The sequence below is a fragment of the Panthera leo genome, chromosome E2 (genome assembly GCF_018350215.1).
Source record: "Panthera leo isolate Ple1 chromosome E2, P.leo_Ple1_pat1.1, whole genome shotgun sequence".
Classification (NCBI taxonomy): Eukaryota; Metazoa; Chordata; class Mammalia; order Carnivora; family Felidae; genus Panthera; species Panthera leo.
The window spans coordinates 10,544,950-10,566,630 of NC_056693.1; the positions used below are offsets into that span (position 1 = coordinate 10,544,950).

The 21,681-nt window shown below is 58.0% G+C and overlaps 2 protein-coding genes across 6 annotated transcripts; both read left to right on the plus strand.

The window, feature by feature from the left end:
• The first annotated feature begins 1,477 nt into the window (after positions 1-1,477).
• On the plus strand, positions 1,478-11,016 carry DACT3 (dishevelled binding antagonist of beta catenin 3). Its single transcript, XM_042919879.1, has 4 exons — positions 1,478-1,775; positions 7,340-7,436; positions 7,577-7,729; positions 8,733-11,016. The coding sequence occupies exons 1-4, from the start codon at positions 1,527-1,529 to the stop codon at positions 10,133-10,135; spliced, it is 1,902 nt and encodes a 633-aa protein (XP_042775813.1). The 5' UTR covers positions 1,478-1,526; the 3' UTR covers positions 10,136-11,016.
• A 6,214-nt stretch (positions 11,017-17,230) lies between these two features.
• On the plus strand, positions 17,231-20,903 carry GNG8 (G protein subunit gamma 8). 5 transcript variants are annotated; one of them, XM_042919883.1, is made up of 3 exons: positions 17,231-17,276; positions 20,408-20,493; positions 20,706-20,903. In XM_042919883.1, the coding sequence occupies exons 2-3, from the start codon at positions 20,410-20,412 to the stop codon at positions 20,832-20,834; spliced, it is 213 nt and encodes a 70-aa protein (XP_042775817.1). In that variant the 5' UTR covers positions 17,231-17,276; positions 20,408-20,409; the 3' UTR covers positions 20,835-20,903. The 5 variants fall into 5 exon arrangements, with proteins under 5 accessions (XP_042775817.1, XP_042775816.1, XP_042775814.1 ...); XM_042919882.1 differs by lacking the exon at positions 17,231-17,276 and adding an exon at positions 18,093-18,467; XM_042919880.1 differs by lacking the exon at positions 17,231-17,276 and adding an exon at positions 18,527-18,730.
• The last annotated feature ends 778 nt before the right edge of the window (positions 20,904-21,681 follow it).

Consider the following 21,681-nt stretch of genomic DNA (forward strand, 5'->3'; position numbering starts at 1 on the left):
CATCATACAGATGAGGAGACCGAGGCACAGATGTTAACCAAGTTTCTCAAAGTCACACAGCTAGAAAGGGGCAGGGCTGGGGCTCACACGCCCTTCCCCTCCCCCTAGTCTGGTTCCAGAGTCTTAGCTCTCAAGAGTACCACCGCCTCTCCAGCTTACGACCAGAATGCATTCTGGTGCAGGAGGGTCCCAGAAGAGGGAGGTTCTCATATGATCTTCTGGGCCCTGGCCTTTAGGGAGTCGAGGTCTGTCTGAGAAATGGGTATGAACACTGGAGCTAGATCTTGAAGGTTGTAGGGGGACACACTCGGCGTAGTGACACAGGCTGGCCGCCTGAGGGGGCGCCAGCCCGGCTCGCGGAGCCAGGGGAGCCAGAGGGAACCTTGGAAACGAAAGTCAGGCTCAGACTCTTAGGACCACAGAACGTCGAGAACAGAGCATCTTAGAATGCTGAGAACAAAGCCTCTTAGAACGTAGAACAAAGGCTCCTGGAATCGTAGAATGGTGAACGCAATATCCCATACGATCTGGGAGACAAAAGACGCTTAGATTCTGTTCTGGTCGAATTATAGGATCTTCCACCCAAGCTGGTCTTCTAATTCCAGAATTTGGGATGTCATCGATCTCAGACTCTTAGTTAGAAGTTAAGACTGTCTACATAATTTGGGAAGCCTGCTGCAAGATGAAAATGCGGAGCCCCTGGTTCAAAAAATAAGAATTTCAAGACAGGAACAGCCGAATATTAAACCAAGCACAGGGCCCTCCTAAGCTGGTCACACGCCGGTGAAGCCGGTCCCGCTTAGAAGCATCATTTTATGGGAGGATGCCGGTCTTAGCCAGGCTGGTCCTCTGGTTATACAGCTGAGTGTCTGGGAAGGCTTCCTGGAAGAGGAGGCCAAATCAGGGCTCGACTCAATAACCCTCTCCGCCCCCTGCACAGCCTCAGCAGCTTAGGGTTGCTAGGGGTGGGGGGGGTGGGGGTGGGGAGAGGAACAGCTGCCAAACTGTCACGTGGACCCATTCCCTATTTATAGATCACCCCTTCCCCTCTCGCGGGACAGTCCAATGGTAGCCTGAGCTCGCCCGCAAGGGGGCGGAACCAGCTGCGGGACCCGGGAGGCACGGACCAATGACATTGAAGCAAGGGCGGACTTGTTTCATTGTGACGCGCGAGGGGGCGTGACCAGGCCCCAAAGGCTGGCAAGCGGTGGGGCGTGGCGAGGCCGCCCAGAAGCAAAGCGAGTAGGAAGCTGCGAGCATGCGTCGCGTCGGGGGGCGCGGGTGCACCGCCGAGCAGCTTCGTAAAGGAGGGTAGCAGCCAATAGGCGACGGTTGCTCTGTCGCCGGGGGCGTGGCCATGCAGATAAGGCGCGGGTGGGCGGCCCAATGGGCGGGCGCCTATGCAGATGAGACGGTGACAGCCGGGCCAGCGGGCGGGCGGGCAGGCGGGCTGTTGGGGCGGGGAGGTGGGACCCGGAGAGGGGTGGCCGTGGGGCCCGGCCGGGCTGGGGTGGGGGGCCGCAGCCATGATCCGGGCCTTCTCGTTCCCGGTGAGCCCCGAGCGGGGCCGGCTGCGGGGCTGGCTGGAGGGCAGCCTGGCCGGGCTCTGCGAGTTGCACTGGCTCCGGGAGAGGCAGGAGTACCGCGTGCAGCAGGCGCTGCGGCTGGCCCAGCCCGGAATGGGGGGCGCCGAGGCCGAGGACGAGGAGGACGCCGATGAGGACGAAGATGCGGCGGCGGCGCGCCGGGCCGCAGCGGCCCTGGAGGAGCAGCTGGTGAGGGGCCGCCTGTCCGTCCATCCCTCCGCCCCCGTGTGTGTCTATCTGTCTGTCTGTCTCGGTTGGATGCTCAGACACCCGTTGCGGTGGGGGAGGGGGAGAGGACAGGGGGTGGGGCTGGAGACCCAGGAGTATGGGCGGCGGGCGGGATCTGGCCTCCTCGACCCCAAACTGGGGAAGGTGGCGGGGGGGGGGGGGGGGAACTGCATCGCCTCCGCTGGGGCCTCGTGAAATGCACAGACCCTTTCCCCAAAGAAAATTCTTCTAGGCGCTAAGTATGTGTCAAGCCTGGGCCGAGTATTTGGTATGCGTTGTCTTCTTGAAGCTTGGGGGAGAGGAGGGTGATAGTCCTCATTTTGCAGAGAAAGAAGCTGAGGTTCAGAGATGGCAAGTGACTCACCCAAGGTCACACAGCCGGGATCCAAACGTGCCCCGCTCTGGCCCCGCTACCAGGGCTCCATCTTCCCTAAGTCCCGATGTGCTTGGAGATCTCCGGAGGGGGCGGGGCGGGGCGGGGGGGGGGGGGGAGGGGATCCTCGGGCCTCCTGAGGGAGGGACCACTGCTGAGAGGAAGCTTGCAGTCCCTGAGGACCCCGCGGTCATCTTTACTCTCTGGTGACACTTTCCCTCCTTTCCTACCTGGTCCCAGCCTTGGTTAACCCCAGAAGAGGCAGGTTGAGGCAGCGTGGGGGCCCGACTTCTGAACTCCCCGAGTGCTCTCATGGTGGAAAATGAGGCAGAGGTCTCCAGAAGGACTTAAGGAGCACCACCCCTCTCTCCTTCTCTGTCATTTGTTCATTCTCCTGACCTCTTCCTGGATTCCCCTCACTCTCTCTCCCTATTGCCACATCCCTGTGACTTTCAGTGTCTGTTTCTTTCTTAACCCTCTGTGTCTATCTCTGTCTCCCCAGGCTTCCCTTGCATTTCTGCACACCTCTCTGTTCCGGCCCCAAGTCCCTGTCCCCACCTCTCTCTTCCCCTCCCCCGCCCCCCCCCCCCCCCCCCCCCCAGCCTGCCAGGCCCCAGACCCTGGCTCTCCCCTTGCAGATCCCATCCCCAAGCCTGTGTGTGGTCAGAGCTTCCCGTTTGGGGAAACCTGAGCCGGGGTGGCGGGGGAGGGGGCTCTCCCTGCTGCTGACCTCCATTGCCCCCGCCCCAGATGGGGAATGGGGAGGGGGTCTGCAGCCAGACTCCGGGGCTGCACGCACAGCCCCTCCCCCGACTGGGAGCGGGACCCTGCACATTCTTCTCTGGAAACAGAAACAGCTGTGGGAGGCCCCACCCCCTCCCAAAGTTGGAGACGCCTTGTGGGGGCCTTCACCCCGCTCCCCCCCCCCCCCCAAGCTGGCTGGGCTTGGGAAGGCACCTCCCACCCTACGAGGAGAGGGAGAAAGCACAGGGATGGGCAGGCTGTGTCCTTCCTTCCTGTCCCCCGGTCTCGCCCTCTCTCTGCCTCAGTCTCCTCTCTGTCCTTCAGCTTCCCCATCCCTGCCCCTAAGTCTCCCCCCTTCTCCGCCCCTCTGCCTACCCCCCCCCCCCCCCACCGAGGTGGTAGTGGAGAGGCCTCTTTCCCCCCACACTCTCCAGGCAAAGCTCCGTCCCAGCGTCAGGGAGGAGGCGGTGGCAGGCAGCGGGAGAGAGACAGCGGCACCGAGGGAGGAACAGAGAAACGCTAAATATAAACTCCTCTGCCGTTGGGGGTTCCTGGGTCCTTCTGAGGAGGGTGTGGGTACCTCCTCTGATCCCTGAGCCTCTGTCTTAGGATACTTCCCCCTCCCACCCCCCCCTTGTGCCCCCCTCCCCTGCCCCAGGAATACACTCCCTTTGAAGCAACAAAGATTGAAGCCAGACTTGATTAGTTTCTAATAGGAATGGTGGGGGGTGCAGGTGACGACGAGGGATATTCAGAGAAAAGAGGCAAGAATCCTGGATGGGGGTGGGGTGGGGGTTCTGTTCTCTCCCACCAAGAGAGAGGGGCCCCTTCCAGCAAGAAGGACTTAAGTTAGACTCGCAGAAGGACTTCCTAATAGAGATGAAGGGAATTGGACGAGCAGTGGGGGGGTGGGGTGGGGACAAAGGTCTGGAAACGTTTGGGCAAAGGGGTCTCCAGGGGTCGTAACCCCATGCATGTTAACCCTCCCTGGATGGTGGACGGTCCCCTGGCAGAAGGGTTTGCAAAAAAAAAAAAAAAAAAAAAAAAAAGATGAGGGGCATTGTGGGTACACAGGGAGCTAGATTCAGGCCAACATCCTTCTGGTCTTTTAAAGAGTTATCATTGCTTCGCACCCGGAAGGGATGGGGGTCAAACTTACAAACAGTGACAGTGTGTAGACTAGGGTGGTGTTGGAGGGTCCAGGTGCGGGGGAAGGGGAGGCCTCTCCTGTCTGTCCCCCTTAACTCCTTCTGGGAACCGACGTGACACGGGCAGAACTTCACTCCCCCCCCCCCCCCCAGCTCCCAAATCGATCCTTTCATCTTTATTTTTAATTACACGAGTGAAACATGACTTTCTATTTTCCTTGTTGAGACAGTCAGCACTTTGGGGGCGCCTGGGTGGCTCAGCCGGTTGAGTGCCCGACTTCGGCCCAGGTCACGATCTCCACGTTCGTGAGTTCGATCCCAGCGTCGGGCTCTGTGCTGAACAGCTCAGAGCCTGGAGCCTGCTTCGGATTGTGTCTGTCTCCCTCTCTGTCTGCCCCTCCCCTGCTCATGCTCTCTCTCTCTCTCTCTCTCTCTCAAAAATAAGTAAATAGTAAAAAAAGAAAGAAATGTAGAGCTTTCGTGTAATAAAGCTAGCATTTATTAAGAGCTTAAAAGGAACTGCTATTTTAGTTCATTAAATCCTTATGACACCCCATAAGAGAGAGAGTTGAATGCCATGTTGCAGAGGAGGAAACCAGGGCCCAGAGAGGGGAAGTAACTTGTCCCAGGTCTCCTCGGAATCGACACTGTTGTCACCTTGGTGTGGGTCCCTCCAGACCTCTTCCACAGCTTACATACCAAGAAGTGTAGTGTTTTGCTTTGCTTTTTAATTTTTATTGTACTAAAATTTTTTTTTAAATTTATTTACAGAGATATTTACAGAGAGAGAGCGCGCGCACGGGTTAGGGGCAGAGAGAGAAGGAGAAACAATCTCAAGCCGGCTCTGCGCTGTCAGCCGGAGATCCCGGCACAGGGCTCGAGCTCACAAACCGTAAGATCATGACCTGGGCCAAGATCAAGAGTCGGATGCTTAACCGACTGGGCCACCCAGGCGCCCGATGCTTTGCTTTCTCACAAATTCCAGGTCTCTTGGGTGAGGTCCTTGGGGGGACAATGCCAGTGGTTCTCAAGGTGTGGCCGCTGGACTAGCAAGATGGGGGGGGGGGACTTGCAAGATATGCAAATTGGGCTCCAGCCTGGAAGCTCTGGAGGTGGGACCCAGTAATTTAGGCGCGAACAATGCCCTTCAGGTAATTCTGACTCACGCTGGTGCTATGCCCTTTCCTTTTCTGCCTGGAAGCTCTATGTGAGTGATGACTGTATACACATATGGCCTCCTTCCGTTTTGACAGCTGCATAGTATTCTGCTGTATACGTTCATCCCTTCAGCAAACATCTCCTGAGCGCCTACTCTGTGCCAGGCAGTGTGCTATGCACTGGGCTTGGGGTGGGTGTGTGTGTGTGTTGGGGGGGGGAAGTGGGGGAAGGACGCAGCAGCCAACAAAGCAGACAAAACGCTCTGCCTTCCAGGAACGACATTTAGTGAGCAGACAAAAAACAAATGACAACCCAATGTATCATTCTGAGCCAGGAGGTCATGTGGGGGTGGGGGTGGGGAATGAAAGCAGGGCAACAGGGTGCAGAATGACTGGGGAGCTATTTTGGAAAGACTGGTCAGAGGAGGGATCATGTAAAGCGAAGATCTGAACCGAGCAAGGGAGGGAGCCAGGGGGAAATTCAGGGGAAACACATCTTACAGAGGTAGGAGCTCGCCAGGCGCAAGGCGTGCTGGGGTGGGGGGGGGGGGGGACAGCAAAGAGGCCAGTGTGGCTTCGAGGCTACGGCAGAGTGAGCAAGGGGGCGATTAGTAGGGGGGACATGACGACGTGGGGTACGTGGGCGCTCCGGGAACGCTTCTAGCCACCCCTGATACGACACAGTTGGGCCGGCCTCTTGGGTTCTGCTCAAAGATGACGCCACCCTGAGCATCTCTGCACGGCCCAGGGCAGGAGCCCAAAGTGGACCGATTTGTTGACTTTGCTCCTATAAACAAGCCCAGAAGGGGGCTTCTGTTCTGGGGGCGGGGGAGGGAGGGGTGAGGACGGGGGGCCCAGGAGAGCCGCCGCTGAAGTAGGAAGCTGGGGGAGGGAGGGGGGGCGTCTGCGGGGGAGCCGGCCCGTCTTTCTGCCCTAAATAGGCAGGGCTGGGCGCCTGGCCTCCCAGCTCCTCCCCCCTCCCTGCCTCCCGCCCGGCCCGCCGTCCAGACAAGCCGCTTTTGTCTGAGGGTCAACCGTCGGCCCGCGGCTGCCGCCACCTCTGGCCTCACCCGGACCCATGTGGGACTCTTCCTGGATCTGTTTTCCAAAATGGGGTTAAGCCCTAGTGTCTCAGAGGCCCCATCTGTGTTGTTTCAGCCTCAGCCCCACCCCCTTCCCTAATGACGGCCGCTCCGCTAAAAGGGTTTTCACCTTCATTCATTCATCCCTGATAAGAAATGGTCATTTCCTGCAGCAAGAAGGATCCGGGATAGACTCAACAGAAATTTCTCATGGGGATGAGGGGCGATGGGAGACATGGGGGGGGGGGGGTAGGAGGGGGGTGAGGCTTCTGGGTAGGAATGAAGCAAGGGCAGGAGGAAGATGCCGTCCCCCAGGCAAGCGAACCTGCTGGGGCTTGTTGCTGTAGTACCCACTAAGGCTAGACTTACAGACGGACTTTCCAGTAGGTGTTGGGGGGCGGGGGAGTGGTTCTTCCCAAGAGAAGGAGCAAAGGACTTAGTATGAGTCGTGGTCTGCCTATTTTATCCATATGAGGGAAAGAACCGGTCTGCAGCAGGAAGGACTTAAGGAAGCCTTGCAGAAGGACTTTCTGCTGCCGATAAGGGGCGGTGGGGGGAGATGGGAGCATCCAAGAAGAGAAGGTCAAGGACTGGAGAAGGTGGACCCCATGGCTAAGGGATCTGCTAGGTAGCAGCGAATTGCCCTTCCAGCTAGACCACCTGAGCTTAGGCTCGAAGAGGGACATCCTAATAGGTGTTAAGGGGCCACGAGCACAAATGGAGGGAACACCTGATAGAGAGGGAGCAGGGGCGGGGCCTTCTGAAGCTTAGCACACCCAAGAGACGGTGATGTCGCTGCAGCACAAAGGACTTGAGTTAGACCATCGGAAGGACTTCTATTGGGCTGAAGGGACAGAGAACTTGAGGCGGGAGATCCTGGGGCTTGGGTGCTTTTACCCTTTCGAAATCAGAGCCTCATTGTCAAAGTGAAACCCTACCCGTGGTCTGGGAAGATGTGGGGGGCTCATTGGCAGAGGTTGGGGGGGGCATTCTGACCAATCTGCTTTCCTCATGCCCTCAGGAGGCCTTGCCTGGGCTCATCTGGGACCTGGGCCAGCAGCTGGGAGACCTGAGCCTGGAGTCTGGGGGCCTGGAACAGGAGAGCGGGCGCAGCTCAGGTAAGCAGGGCGTGCCTGGGATACCCCCATCTTTCCTCCTGCCCCTACCTCTCAGGCTGCCTCTTGGTCTCTTCCTTTCCCCACCCCTGGCTTCCCCGCCCAGGCCCCTGATGATCTCTCCTCTTCTCCTTGGAATCCAGGCTTCTATGAAGACCCCAGTTCCACGGGGGGTCCAGACTCACCACCCTCTACCTTCTGTGGGGACAGTGGCTTCTCTGGATCTGGCTCCTATGGACGCCTGGGTCCCGCTGAACCCCGGGGCATCTATGCCAGCGAGAGGCCCAAGTCCCTAGGTAAGGTGGGTGGGGTTGGGGCCCTGAGAACCAGGGAATGGACAGTAGGAGAATGGTTTTGAGCCCAAGCTTCTGAGTCAGACTGACCTGGATTCGAATTGTGGCTGTGACATTCCCCTTTCGTGTGATTTTGAGCCTGTTGCTTCTTTCGGGGCCTCCGTGTCTCCCTCGGTTAAAGTGGGATTGATAACAGCACCTACGTCGTCGTAGGGAAGTTTTGCATATTCAGGGAGCCTCAGCCCTAATTGCTATTAGACTTGGCACCCACGGTAGCCACTCGGGAAACAGGAACTGCTGTTGCCCATTTATACAAGTAAGTTTCTGAGCCCCTACTATGTGCCGGGGTAGCCCTATCCTAGTGGTGAGGGACGCAGTCGTGGCGGGGGTTGGGGGGTGGGGTGGGGGAAGACCCCTGTCCTCAAGAAGCTGACTTTCCAGTGGGAGAGACAGATAATAAACAAGATAAGTCAGATATAGACAGACAGAGAAGAAAGTTAGGGGAAGGGGACCAGGGAGGGCGTCCTCTTTGGAATCGGCGAGGAAGTTGCCATTTTAGAAGACGCGGCCCCCGGCGAAGATGTCGCTGAGACTGTGACATTTGAGTGGCGTCCTAAAATAAGTGAGGCAGTGGGCCAAACAGATATCCTCAGGGAACAGTGTTCCAGGTAGCAGGAACAGAAAGTGCAAAGGCCGTGAGGCTGGAACGTGACTGGCAGGTGCAACCAGGAAGCCAATGTAGCCGGAGACCTAAAATTACAGAGGAGAGGCGTCAGAGATGGCGGTCAGAGAGGCAGGGGCGGGACAGACCATTCAGGGTCTTGTGAAGATGTGGTTATGAACCTGGTAGGAGGGAAGGGGGGGGGGCGGAGAGCGGGGTTTTTGATGACAGTGGAGGAGGAGGGGTAGGCAACTTGACCCTCCTAGGCTCACCTTAGAAGGGGCTTCGAGAGTCTCTCCACTCTCTTCCTTTTTTTTTTTTTTTTTTTTTTGCCTCCCTCCCCAGGAGACGCCAGTCCTAGCGCTCCAGAGGCGGTGAGCGCTCGGGCAGCCGTGCCGCGATCATACTCGGCGCCCTACCCGACGGCAGCGGGCTCCGCGGGCCCGGAGGCCTGCTCCTCCGCGGAGCGGCGGGCCCGCGCGGGGCCCTTCCTGACGCCCAGCCCCCTGCACGCCGTGGCGCTGCGCAGCCCGCGGCCCTGCGTCCGGCCTCCTGCGGACTCGCCGGATGCCCCCGGCACGGGGCGGCCCCTGGATGGCTACATCTCGGCGCTCCTGCGCAGGCGCCGCCGCCGGGGGGCGGGCCAGCCCCGGACCAGTCCCGGGGGCGCGGACGGGGGCCCGCGGCGCCAGAACAGCGTGCGCCAGAGGCCGCCCGACGTGTCCCCGCCCCCCGGAGGCGCGCGGCCCGCGCCCGAGCCCCCAGTGGAGCGCGCGGGGGGCCGTCCCGCCAGCCCGGCGCCTTTGGGGCGCGCCTGGGCCTCGCCGTGGGAGTCGGAGACGGCGCCCGAGCCCGCCGCGCCGCCCGCCGCTCCCTCGCCCCCCGACAGCCCGGCCGAGGGTCGCCTGGTGAAGGCGCAGTACATCCCGGGCGCGCAGGCCGCCACCCGCGGCCTCCCCGGCCGCGCGGCGCGCCGCAAAGCGCCACCGCTGACCCGTGGCCGCAGCGTGGAGCAGTCCCCACCCCGGGAGCGTCCCCGGGCCGCCGGCCGCCGCGGACGCGTGACGGAGGCCTCGGGCCGCCGGGGCTCGCCCAGGGCTCGCAAGGCCGCGCGCTCCCAGTCTGAGACCAGCCTGCTGGGCCGCGCGGCCGCGGTGCCTCCGGGGCCCCCCAAGTATCCCACGGCCGAACGGGAAGAGCCCCGGCCGCCGAGGCCCCGTCGCGGCCCTGCGCCCACACTCGCGGCGCAGGCCGCGGGGTCCTGCCGCCGCTGGCGCTCCACGGCGGAGATCGACGCTGCGGACGGACGCCGCGGCCGTCCCCGAGCCCCGACAGCCCGCGGCCCGGGGCCCGGCCCATCCCCGTCGGCTCCGCAGCGCCGTCTTCTCTATGGCTGCGCGGGCAGCGACTCTGAGTGCTCTGCGGGGCGCCTGGGGCCCCTTGGACGCCGGGGTCCCACCGGCGGCGTCGGCGTCGGCGGCGGCTATGGGGAGAGTGAATCGAGCGCCAGCGAGGGGGAGTCGCCTGCCTTCAGCTCCGCATCCAGCGACTCAGACGGCAGCGGTGGCCTGGTGTGGCCGCAGCAGCTGGTGGCAGCCACCGCAGCCTCTGGGGCAGGGGGTGGTGCAGGTGGAGGGGCACCCGCGGGCCCCGCCAAAGTGTTTGTGAAGATCAAGGCTTCCCACGCACTCAAGAAAAAGATACTGCGTTTCCGTTCGGGTTCTCTCAAGGTCATGACTACAGTGTGAGTTTGGGGGTTTGCTCGGGCTCCCCCTTCATGGCCTCTGCACCACCACGCTCCCAATCACTGACCCTTCCATACCTCCCTTCCAAAGACCACCATTTTCTCTGCTTCCAAAGACCCTTCCTCACTGCCCCCATCCACTGCAGTCTTGGTTGAAAAGGCTCCCCCTCCACCATAGGGAGGAATGGGGGAGGAGCCCTGTTTGACCCAGTTCAGCTGCTGGCTCTGCAGCCCTTGGGCAAGAAAGTTCCCTTTGTCTGGGCCTCACTTTTCCTCATCTGTACTATGGGTGTAATATGGTATGCGGAAGGGGTAATTCAGTTCGAATTTCCCCATTTTAGTTTAGACACTTAGTCCGTTTGTTCCCGTTCACCACTGTCACTGAACCCTCTTATTCCTCCTTTCCATGCCCAGATATGGTGTCTCCCCCCCCCCCCCATTCACAAAGTGCCCCCATCCATGTCCCTGGATTCTTAAGCTATCCCCTTGGCACCGCGGTCAGAGACGCTGTGTCTGACCCAGGTGGTGCCTGCAGAGTGCCCTGGGAAAGGAAGGAGCACTGACTTTGGGGTTTTGAGGGTCAGTTAGGAGGTGGTAGCACCTGGAAAGAAGGACTCTTTCGCCTCTATCCCGGGACAGTTATGGAGGATTAGGAGGTAGAAGAGGGGAAGGAAGATGGTTTCTATCTCATGCCCCCCCTTTTCTCCCCCCTCCCAGAGGGAGTGGGGAGAGCCCAGGATGACCCTCAGCTGTTCCAATCCAGTATTTTTTTTTCTTTTTTAAAATTACTGTATTTATTATGACGATGGTGACTCCCCAGTGCACAGGGGGGCCAGATTCTGTGTTTCTCTAACCTCTTTGTAAATAAATGCACACTGTTCCATACGTGGTGGACTCTCCTTCTGTGGTAAAACGGCTTTCCTTTGGACTCACGTTTAGTGAGCAACTATTATTTGCTTTGAACACAAGGGTGTCTAGAGCCAGGTGGCAGATCTCAGGGTGGGTCTCAACCTGATTTTCCTACCATGGGGCTGTTTTACCACAATGAATCTGACCTTTGATTGAGTTGTGTTTGGTCACAAACATGGTTTCATAAAAATATAAGTGAAGGGCCGACCCAAATTTCTTTTCTCAAAAGTCATCATAGTCAGTTTGATGTGTATCCTTGAATGTTTTCCTTTATGTGTTTGCATACATATGTGAATTTAAGTAACTATATAAATATATAACTATATTATACATATATACCATGTATATTTACATATATACATATATAAATTGAACCATATATTTGCATTATTTATCACTTTTATTCTATTATTATTATTACTATTTTCATTTGGTGGTGTTAAGTCATCTGTGTCCAAAGATTTCTTTATGGGAAGGATTTTAATTAAGAGTTAGATATTGGGGGAGGGCACCCGGGTGGCTCAGTCGGTTGAGCGTCCAACTCTTAATTTTGGCTCAGGTCATGATCCTAGGGTCCTGGGTAGAGTCCTGCGTTGGGCTTCATGCTGAGCCTGGAGCCTGCTTGGGATTCTCTCCCTCTCCCTCTCTCTCTTTCTCTCTCTCTCAAAAAAAAAACAAAAACAAAAACACAAAACAAAAAACAAATCGGTTTCTTTGATGGTTATAGTACTATTTAACTTTTCTATTTCTTCCTGTGTCAGTTTTACTAAGTTGTATTCTTCTAGGAAATTGTCCATTTCATCTCCATTTAGATGACACTTCCCTATCGTTGTATAATGATTGTTTTTTAAAGATTTTATTTATTTTATTATTTTTAATTTTTTTTTTTTTTGAGAGAGAGTGTGTGAGTGAGCAAGGGGCAGAGAGAGAGGGAAAGAGAGAGAGTGTGGAGCCCGAAGTGGGGCTCAAGGTCACCTGAAGCAGGGCTCGAGCTCACCCAAAATGGGGCCGGAACTCACAAACCCTGAGATCATGACCTGAGCAGAAGTCGGATGCTTAACCCACTGCACCACCCAGGCGCTCTAAGATTTTATTTTTAATTAATCTCTACACCCCACGTGAGGCTTGAACTTACAACTCCAAGATGTAAGGCTTGAACTTACAACTCCAAGAGTTGCATGCTCTACTGACTGAGGCAGCCAGGTGCCCCCCTCACTGTATTATTATTATTAGCTGCATAAGAGTCCACTGTGGGATTGTCAGCTCTCCCAATTATTTTGCTGTTAGGGACCTTGCTGCAGGAATGTCCTTGTACATACCTCTATGTGCATATATGTATGTATTTCTGTTGGCTTCACTCCTAGAAATAGAATTGTTTGGTCATTAATGTACACTCATTTAAAAACTTTTAATTGAGGGACGCCTGTGTGGCTCAGCTGGTTGAGCATCCGACTTCGGCTCAGGTCACGATCTCATGGTTTGTGAGTTCGAGCCCCTTGTCGGTCGGGCTCTGTGCTGACCGCTCAGAGCCTGCAGCCTGCTTCAGATTCTGTGTCCCTCTCTCGCTCATGCTCTGTCTCTCTCTCTCTCAAGAATTAAAAAAAAAATTAAAAACTTTTAATTGACATTGCCACACTTCCTCCCACTAAAAGCGCCCTCAGCTGATATTTTCATTTCTTTTTTTAACATTTTGTTTATGATTTTTTTTTAATTTTTTTTAATTTTTTTTTTTTTTTGAGAGAGAGAGACAGAGTGCGAGTGGGGGAGGAAAGGAGAGAGAGAGGGAGACACAGAATCTGAAGCAGGCTCCAGGCTCTGAGCTGTCAGCACAGAGCCCGATGTGGGGCTTGAACTCATGAGCTGTGAGATCATGACCTGAGCCAAAGTTGGACGTTCAATGGACTGAGCCACCCAGGCGCCCCTCCCATGTTCTGTTTTAATTAGCATGTCTCTCTCCCATTCCCTTGAGGCAACACATGCTTTGGTATATTCATTGGCCCACTTGTAATTCAGTGAATTGCCTGTTCATACTCTTTGCCCATATTTCTATTGGATAAGTTCAATAATCATACCCATTTCATGGATGGATAACTAGAAGTTTGGGGAGGGGCCATTACTTACCCTGATCACACAGCAAGAAGGAGGGAGTTAGGGCTAGAACCCATCCCCCACCTGACCCCACAGTCAGGTGGAGAATGGTATTTGTTCTGCTTTGACTTTGGGTCTAGATGGGTGGGTCCACCTCTCGGTAGCTTTGAACTCTGAGAGAGCAGGAGACCAGGCCAGCTGTGCTCACCTGCATCTCCACTGCCCACTGAGGCACTGGGGAAAGAGCAAGGAACAAAACAGAAAAAAGAAGTTTCCTTCCTTGTGGAGTTTCCATTCTAGAAGGTGGGTGGGCAGTGTGTGTGTATGGATAGACAAGTATTTCTTTTTGCATACCAATGAATAAAAGTCATTTTTAAAAGTTCGCCAAGGGGCGCCTGGGTGGCGCAGTCGGTTAAGCGGCTGGCTTTGGCTCAGGTCATGATCTCATGGTCCGTGGGTTCGAGTCCCGCGTCGGGCTCTGTGCTGTCAGTTCAGAGCCTGGAACCTCCTTTGGATTCTGTGTCTCCCTCTGTCTCTGCCCCTCCCCCACTCGCACTCTGTCTCTATCAAAAAATGAATAAACGTTAAAGAAAAAAATTTTAATAAATAATTAAATAAAATAAAAGTTTGCCAAGGGATGCCTGGGGGGGCGCAGTCGGTTAAGCGTCTCACTCTTGATCTTGGTTCAGGTCATGATCTCACGGTTCGTGAGTTCAAGCCCAGCATCGGCTTCTGCGCTGATGGTGTGGAGCCTCCTTAGGATTCTGTCTCTCTTTCTCTCTACCCCTCCCCTGCTTGTGCTCTCTCTCTCTCTCTCTCTCTCTCTCTCAAAATAAATAAATAAAGATTTTTAAAAAATTGCCAGGAAAAGCCACTGCTTGTCAGGCCTTCCTTTGGGAATATTTGCCTCATCTCCATTCCATAAAAGTGGCAACTCAGAAAGGGAAAGGGACTTGTCCAAGGTCACACTGGCCACAGGGGTCAAAATGGTTGAAGTACACCTGGATGACCTTTCTTCTTGCTTAAGATTTTGGTACAAACTCATTAAAAAAAGAATAATAATAAATAAATAGCAGGGGGGCGCCTGGCTGGCTCAGTCTGTAGAGCGTGTGGCTCGTAATCTCAGAGTCCTGTGTTCAAGGCCCACATTGGATGTGAAGCCTACTTAAAAAAAAACAAAAAACAAACAAAAAAAACCCCACCAAAACCAAAAAATAACAGCTAACTGTGAAATTGAGCATTTATTGCATGCCAGACTCTATTCTCAGTGACTCAAGCCTCACAGCCTCGAGGGTATATTAGAGAGACGATATATGGATACTAATAGGCCCATTTCACAGATGGGGAAACCGAAGCACAGAGATGTTAAGTAACCTACGTGAGGCTGATAAGTAGCAAAGCCAGAATGTAAGTTCAGGTTGCCTAAGAGTCTAGGCTCTTAAGCGCTGTCCGACATAGCTTATATGGATTCTCTCTAGAAGGCTACAAAAGGAACTGCTTACAGGCATGGGAGCTGGGGGGCGGGGCAGGGGCGTTGACATAACAAATAAATTCTGTAATTTGCTAAAGGTGACAAGGATTATGGGGAGAACTGAGCAGAGCTACGAGGAAATTGGGTGGGGTGAGGGAGCAGAGATGTTTGTGATTTTCAGTAGAGTCATCAGGATGGTCTCATTGAGAAGGGGACATTTGAACAGAGATCTGAAGGAGGTGGGGGAAGTGAGGCATGTGAATAGCATGGGTGACGGACAAAAGGGTGGGAGTAGCCGGAGGGGGGGGGCAGAGAATCCTAGTGTCTGTCACATTGTGTGGGGCCTCATGGGCCATGGTGAGGATTTGGGTTTTTACTTCGAGGGAGGTGGGAGCCATGGGAGAATTCTGAGCACAAGAGGGACTTAGGAGTTTTTTTTTTGGGGGGGGGGGAGGTGAAAGGGTTAACAGCTCTATTGAGATATAAGTCACATATCTGGGTGCCTGGGTATCTCAGTCGGTTAAGCTTCTGACTCTTGATCTCAACTCAGGTCTTGATCTCAGGGTTGTGAGTTCAAGCCCCCAGCTGGGCTCCACGCTGGGCGTGAATCCTACTCAACAAATAAAAAAGTCAAGGGGCACCTGGGTGGCCCAACTCTTGGTTTCAGCTCAGGTCATGATCTCTCAGTTCTTGAGTTCGAGCCCCGCGTGGGGCTCTGGGCTGATGGCATGGAGCCTGCATGGGGTTCTTCTCTCTCTCTCTCTCTCAAAATAAATAAACATTTTTTAAAACGTTGAGATACAATTCACAGACCATAACATTCACCCAAATCGAGTTCAGTGGCTTTTAGTGCGTTCACAGAGTTGTACAACTCTCCCCACAATCAATTGAAGAATATTTCCATCCCAATAAGAATATTTCCATCCAGTATCTCCAGCCCTGACAACCACTCACCTACTCTCTCTGTCTCTGTATTTTGGCCCATTCTGGACATTTCCTACAAAGGGAATCATGCAATAAGTGACCTTTTGTGGCCGACCTCTTTCACTCCGCATGATGTTTTCAAAGTTCATCCACATGGGAGCACGTACCACGGCTTGATTTCTTTTTCCCGCCGAATGATCGTCCATTGTCTGGACGGACACACCACATTGAGCTTTTCCGCTCCTCGGCGGATGGACATGTGGGTTGTTTCCACTTTGGGGCTATTATGACCAAAGCCGCAGGGAAACATTCAGGTACAAGTGTTTGTCTGGAGGTATGTGTTCATTTCTTTTATGTAGATACCTGGGGACTAGAATTGCTGGGTCCTACGGTGACTCTTTAGCTGCTAAAAAACTGCCAGGCTGTCTCCTACCCTGGCTGTGCCGTTTTCCTTCCCACCTCCTCGCCAACACGGGCTATTATCTGGGGGCTCCCTTTCAAACAGGGTCCCTCTGGCTGCTCTGTGGGGCCCCGGATGAGGGAAGCCAGCGAGGAACTGTGGCTGGACCGGAGTGCCAGCCGCAGAGGAGGCGAGAAGTGACTGCAAGCCGGAGTTCATGGCAGTCGTAGCTGAGCCTGCAGTAGGAGGGGGTTTGGCGGATGGGGCTCAGTGTTGGACGCGCCGAGTGTGAGACACCCGCGGACACCCAGCCGGGAATACACAGTGGGCCATTGGGTATGGGACTCTCGAACCACTCCTGGCGTTCACGGCCCATTTCTTGAATAAAGTCAAAGCGGAAGCCGAATCCAGGGTCTCGGTTTCCCCCTCCGGAAAATGGGCACAATAGCACCACTGACTGCTAGGCTCTCACGAGGCCGGGGCGACTCCTGGGCAGCACAAGGCGGGATTGCACGTCTGAAAACTGAAGTTACACGTCGGGTGGAAAGACGGCGGGGGGCTGCAGCTCCGGCGAGAAAGGGAGGGCATTTAGGTACGGTTCGAGCAGCGTCCGTCCGTCTCCAACCCCCCCACCCCCCCCCCACCCCCCCGGCGTCTGGCCGCCGTCAGAAAGCAGGATAGGAGATTGGGTCGTCACCCTGGCTTCCCCCACTCTCAGCTGGGTTTCCTCCTTGGGGGCGGCCGGGGCCAAAGTCGCTGATGGAAACCAGCTGCGGGAGGCGCAGAGGCTCGGCGCGCGCCCAGGCCCCTCCCCGGCGCCGGCAGACCCCGCTGAGGGGGGAGGACGAGGGCGCCCTGGCTCCCCTCCCCCCTTCCGCAGCCGGGCCCGGGGCCCTGGCACGTCCGGCGCGCCTGATGCTTTCCAGATGTGAGCCCGGTTCCCTTCCCCCACCTGGCCCTGTGGCTTCCGCGGCGTGGCGGGGGGAAGCGGGGAGTCAGGGTCGGATACCCTCAGATCACCGGCACCCGGGCGGTGTCCCCTCCCCGCTCGGCTCGCGTCCCCATCCAGTCGGCCAAAACCGCGTAGGGAAGAAGGGCTGACGGCGAGGAGAAGCTCCCTCCAGGGCCTCCCCCTGCTCCCCCCAACGCCCGCCCCTTGGGGCGCGCCTCTGCCAGCCCACGCCCCTCCTGGCCCGCCCCCCCGGACGCGCCCCTCGGGGGAACCCCGCCCCTCGCCACGCCCCCCAGCATCGCCCCTAGGCCACGCCCCCGGGGCCCGCCCCGCAAGCCCCACCTCCGCCACCGTCCCCGGCGGGAGGCTTGGTCTGCGAGTTGGTGTCTCCGTGCGCTTCTGTGCGTGTCTCTCGGGTGTCGCTGTTTCTCGGTCCCTGTCTCGGCCTCTCCATTTCTGTGTGTCTCTCCTCTATCCTGCATGTCTCTGTCTCTCTGTCTTTGCGATCCTCGGCCTGTGTCTGTCTCACCTAGTCCCTAGGTCTCTATCTCTCCAAATTTGTCTCTGCGTCCCCGTCTCTGTCGGCCTCCCCCTGCATCTCTCTCCCCTCCTCTTTGAATTTCTCCTGTCCCAGTGCGTCTTCAGTTCTCTCCCTCTGGCCTGCAGCCCCGCCACCCTGCTGTGTCCCGGCGTCCCTCCCAGGTCTGCGTCCCCCGCGGCCCCGCGGGGACGCCCTGCCCTCCCAATTTCCACCTCCGCCTACGGCTTTGGTGTCGGCGGGCCGCGGGCTCCCCCGTGTGGCCATCGGGGGCTGTCACGAGAGGCCCGAGGGTTGGGTATGGGCGCCCCCAGGGGTGTGACCAGTGCAAGACAGAGACCCTGTGGGTGCCCCTGGTGACCCCGGGGAACAGCGTGCGACGCCAAGAGACTGTGTGAGCGTGTACTACCGCGAGCTTGTGACGTTGTGTGTGTGGCTGTGTGACCTGGTGACATTTTGTGACAACCAGAAATAGTGTGTCTGTGAAACCGTGTGTTACGCAGAGAGGCTGTGTGCGACTGAGTGTGTGACATGAGAGGTCGTGACACGCAGGTGGCTGTGGGGGACGCCGTGAGGCTGGATGTGCCTGCGACACCATTTGGGGGACTGTGACATCAGGAGGCCGGATGTGACAGCGAGAGGTTGTAAGGCACAGTGTGCAACATGGGGAGGACACGAGGGCTGTGGGGGTCACAGGGTGACAGGGTGAATGAGTGTGACACACCCAGAGGTGGCGTGAGAAGGCAGCGTGACGGGCCCCGGGGCAATGGGTGTGACAGAGGGACCATGTGAGTGTGACCGTGTGTGTCCGCCACGCTGGTCAACTGTGAGAAACTGACGATGTGCGACACACGGCAGGTGGGACAGCGAGAGACTGTCACGGTGTTGGGACAGCGCGTGAGGCAGCGCGCCACTGTGCGGGGCACTCGGAGATGACAATACGAGAGAGACCTTGTGCGTGTGTGTCCCTAACATACTGGGTGACGGTGAAAGCGCGGGTGAAGTTGCCACCGGCTGTGAACACGACAGAGAGAAGTTCTAACTGCGTGTCAAGGTGTGTGACGTCTTGAGACATGGCGTGTGACGCGGCCGAGCTGTGTGTGCCCATCTGAGACAGCGTGTCTGGCTGCGGCGCGTGAGGCGGCATCGGTGATGCTGGGCCACACCAGGAGAGACGGAGAGCCCCCGTGCGTGGCGCTGGGGGGAGGGGGAGGGGCCGCGACTGTGACGAGCGAGCGCGGGTCAGTCGTGAGACTGTGTGGCCCCCGCCGCCGCGCGCGGGACAGAGCGTGCACGTCGATCTGAGGGACGGCGAGGGTGAGCCTGTGTGCTGGGAGGGGTGGTCTGTGACCGGACGACGCAGGTGGCCGGCGGGACGGGGTGGGAGAGCACGTGTGCTGGAGGGGCCGCGCGGGACCCGCATCCGAGGTCCGGGGGACATGGGGACAAGTGCAGAGCGTGGGGCAGGCACCCTTGAAGACTGTCTTTCCCTGCGAGTGAGCGTGTGCGTGCGTGTTTGAGAGGGACAGAGGCAGAGATGGAGAGGGGGACGGACAGAGAGAGGGGACCCAAAGAAACAGACCCAAGGCGGTGGGGGGGGGGGGAGCGGGACAGCGGTGGTGGCAGCAAGGAGGAGGCGGGCCCTCAGGGGCTGCGCCTCGGGGGGAGGGGGCGGGGCGGACTAGGGAGCGTGGGGGAGGGGGGGAGGGGGCCCAGACTCGGTCTCCCAGGCTCTGCCACCTGCCTGCCATCCCGGCCCTGAGCAGCAACAGGTAGGAGGCTCCGGTCTCACCCCACGGCGGATCCCTCTGCCCCATCGCAGCCGCCATCTGTCCCCCTAGGAATGAATGAATGCGTGAATGAATGACTTCCTACGTCTGCGTCTCCACCAGCCTGTCTCTCCCCAGCCCCTCCATCCCCCTCTCTCTGTCCCCCTGTCCCCTCTCTCCTCTGTCCCTTTATCCACCCCCCCCACCCCACGCCTCTCTCTGCCCCTCTATCATTGTGCCTTCCTCTGTCCTTCCCTGTGCCCCTCCCTCTATCCTTTCCCACCCCCTCTCTCCACCCCTCCTGGACCCTCCACCTCCCCTTCTCTGTCCCTGCCCTGTCCCTTCATCCCCTCTGTCCCCCCCTGGATCACTCTGTCTTTTTTTTTTTGACCCCCCCTACTTGCCCCCCCTCCCCCCACATCGCTTCATCCCTCCACCTCTCTCTCCCGCGCCCCAGTCTCTTTATTTCTTCCGTGCCTCGGTCTTTCTGTCACCCTGTGGCTCCCTCTGCCCCTCCATGTGTCCCTCTCTCCATCCTCTCTGCCCCTCTCCCAGTCATGGCCGAGTTGCCCGCCGCACCCCACCCCCAGCCCTCTCTCGGGCGGCTAATGAGCAGAGGCGCCTTTGAGGTGGCCAGGCCGGGGGTGGGGGAGCTCCCCAAGGGGGCCGGAGGGGGCAGCTGCTGCCAAGGCCCTAATGAGGCCCCCTCTGCGCCCTTCCCGCCGCGATCTTAATTCCTTGTTCTCCCCGAGCCGCCGCTAATTGGCCTGGGGAGGGCCCCCCTCCTGGCTCATGCTCTGTCCCCGGGGGCTGAGGACACCTGGATCCCGACCCAGCACCTGTGGCCCTGTTCTTTGGTCCCTCCCTCCACCTGTCAGGCAGCCTTATCACCGGACTTCCCTCGGGCCTTCCCTCGCCCGTCTTTGTCCTTCCCTCCATCTAGGTACCCCGTCTCTGCACCCCTCCATCCCTCCTCTGGCCCCTCTGGCCCTCCCTTGGCCTGCCTCTCGGTCGCCCATCTGTAGGTCCCTTCATTCCTCCTCTTTTCTCTGGTTTCCTGTCCCTCCCTCCACCTCCGGGCGCCCCATCCGTACGCCCTTCCATCCACACCCCTGTCGCCGGGTCCCACTGCCGCTGCCACCCCTACCTGGGGACCCCGGCTTGTCCTAGCCTACCCCGTCAGCCCCTACTCCCGCCCGGCGTCTAAACTCTTCCCCGCCCTTAGCCATGTCCAACAACATGGCCAAGATCGCGGAGGCCCGCAAGACGGTGGAACAGCTGAAGCTGGAGGTGAACATCGACCGCGTGAAGGTGCGGGGTGGGCTTGGGGAGGCCGGAGGGAGCTGCGGGGCCGGGGGCCGGACCCCGCGCTGTTGGAGGCGGGGCCCGCGGGAAGACCCTCTCCGGAACTGGGCGGGACCCGGGGGCGGGGCCGGGAAGGGGCGGGGCGGGGCCAGGGCCGGGAAGGGGCGGGCGGGGGCGGGGCCTTGGGCGGAGAACGGACCGCGCCCCGGCGTCCGCAGGTGTCGCAGGCGGCGGCCGAGCTCCTGGCCTTCTGCGAGACGCACGCCAAAGACGACCCGCTGGTGACGCCGGTCCCCGCCGCAGAGAACCCCTTCCGCGACAAGCGCCTCTTTTGCGTCCTGCTCTGAGTCTTCGCGACAGCTTACCCCCTCCCTCGCCAAAGAGTGAATCCAATAAACGTGGCGGCTGTGGTGGTACCTGTGCTTTTGGGGAAACTGAGGCACGCACAGAGCTTGGGGCCATCACGGGGGACCCTGTCCCTCCACGGCCCTCCTGAGTGTGTTTGGAGTGTGTTGGGGGTGAGGATGTGTGGCGTGGGGGGGGGGCGTTGTGGATGGGAAGGGTGTACCGGAGGAAGTGAGCACCCCGGACTCTGACCTGCACTGGGCCCTCCGCGACCCTGAATTTATTTAATCATCCCCACAGCCCCAGAAGGCAGCTGGCTACTTGCATAGTATCCATTTTGCAGGAACCAAAGGAGGTTCCCTCACTCCAAGTTACACAGCTGGGAGGTAATGAGGGGTAGACTGTGGCCTCCAGCGCTGAACCCCCGAACCCCTGAGCTGGCCCCTCTCCTCTCCAGGAGCCCCCATGCCCACCCCTCCTTTCCCTCTCCCTGAGTGACTCCACCCCCTGCCACGGGCTTACCTCTGTCCGTAGCACTGACCTCTGTTCATTCATTTGTCCCGTTCATTCTTCCAAGCCCTCCCTGAGGACCTACCTACCTGCTCTGTGACCAGCCCTGTTCTGGGTGAAGCCGGGGACATAGTTGGGACCGAGACAGCCCTTGGCTTTGCCCTCTTGCGGCTCAGAATCCAATAGGAGACCCAGACCTGTCCCCAGATAGTGATGACCCAGACAGGGCAGGGCTGGGGTCGGGGAGCTCCGAGGGAGCGCTTGACTCAGGTTGGGCGTCGGGGAGGGCTTCCTGGAGGAGGGGACATCTGAGCTGGGACATGGTGGTAATAACACTTG

What these genes read in the sequence shown, in the direction of transcription:
- DACT3 (XM_042919879.1), top strand. Translation starts at nt 1,527, where the DNA reads ATGATCCGGGCCTTCTCGTTCCCGGTGAGCCCCGAGCGGGGCCGGCTG. An exon ending in CGGCCCTGGAGGAGCAGCTG is followed by an intron (nt 1,776 to 7,339) that starts GTGAGGGGCCGC and finishes TCATGCCCTCAG; the next exon opens with GAGGCCTTGCCTGGGCTCAT. An exon ending in GGAGAGCGGGCGCAGCTCAG is followed by an intron (nt 7,437 to 7,576) that starts GTAAGCAGGGCG and finishes CTTGGAATCCAG; the next exon opens with GCTTCTATGAAGACCCCAGT.
- GNG8 (XM_042919883.1), top strand. Translation starts at nt 20,410, where the DNA reads ATGTCCAACAACATGGCCAAGATCGCGGAGGCCCGCAAGACGGTGGAA. An exon ending in TGAACATCGACCGCGTGAAG is followed by an intron (nt 20,494 to 20,705) that starts GTGCGGGGTGGG and finishes CGGCGTCCGCAG; the next exon opens with GTGTCGCAGGCGGCGGCCGA.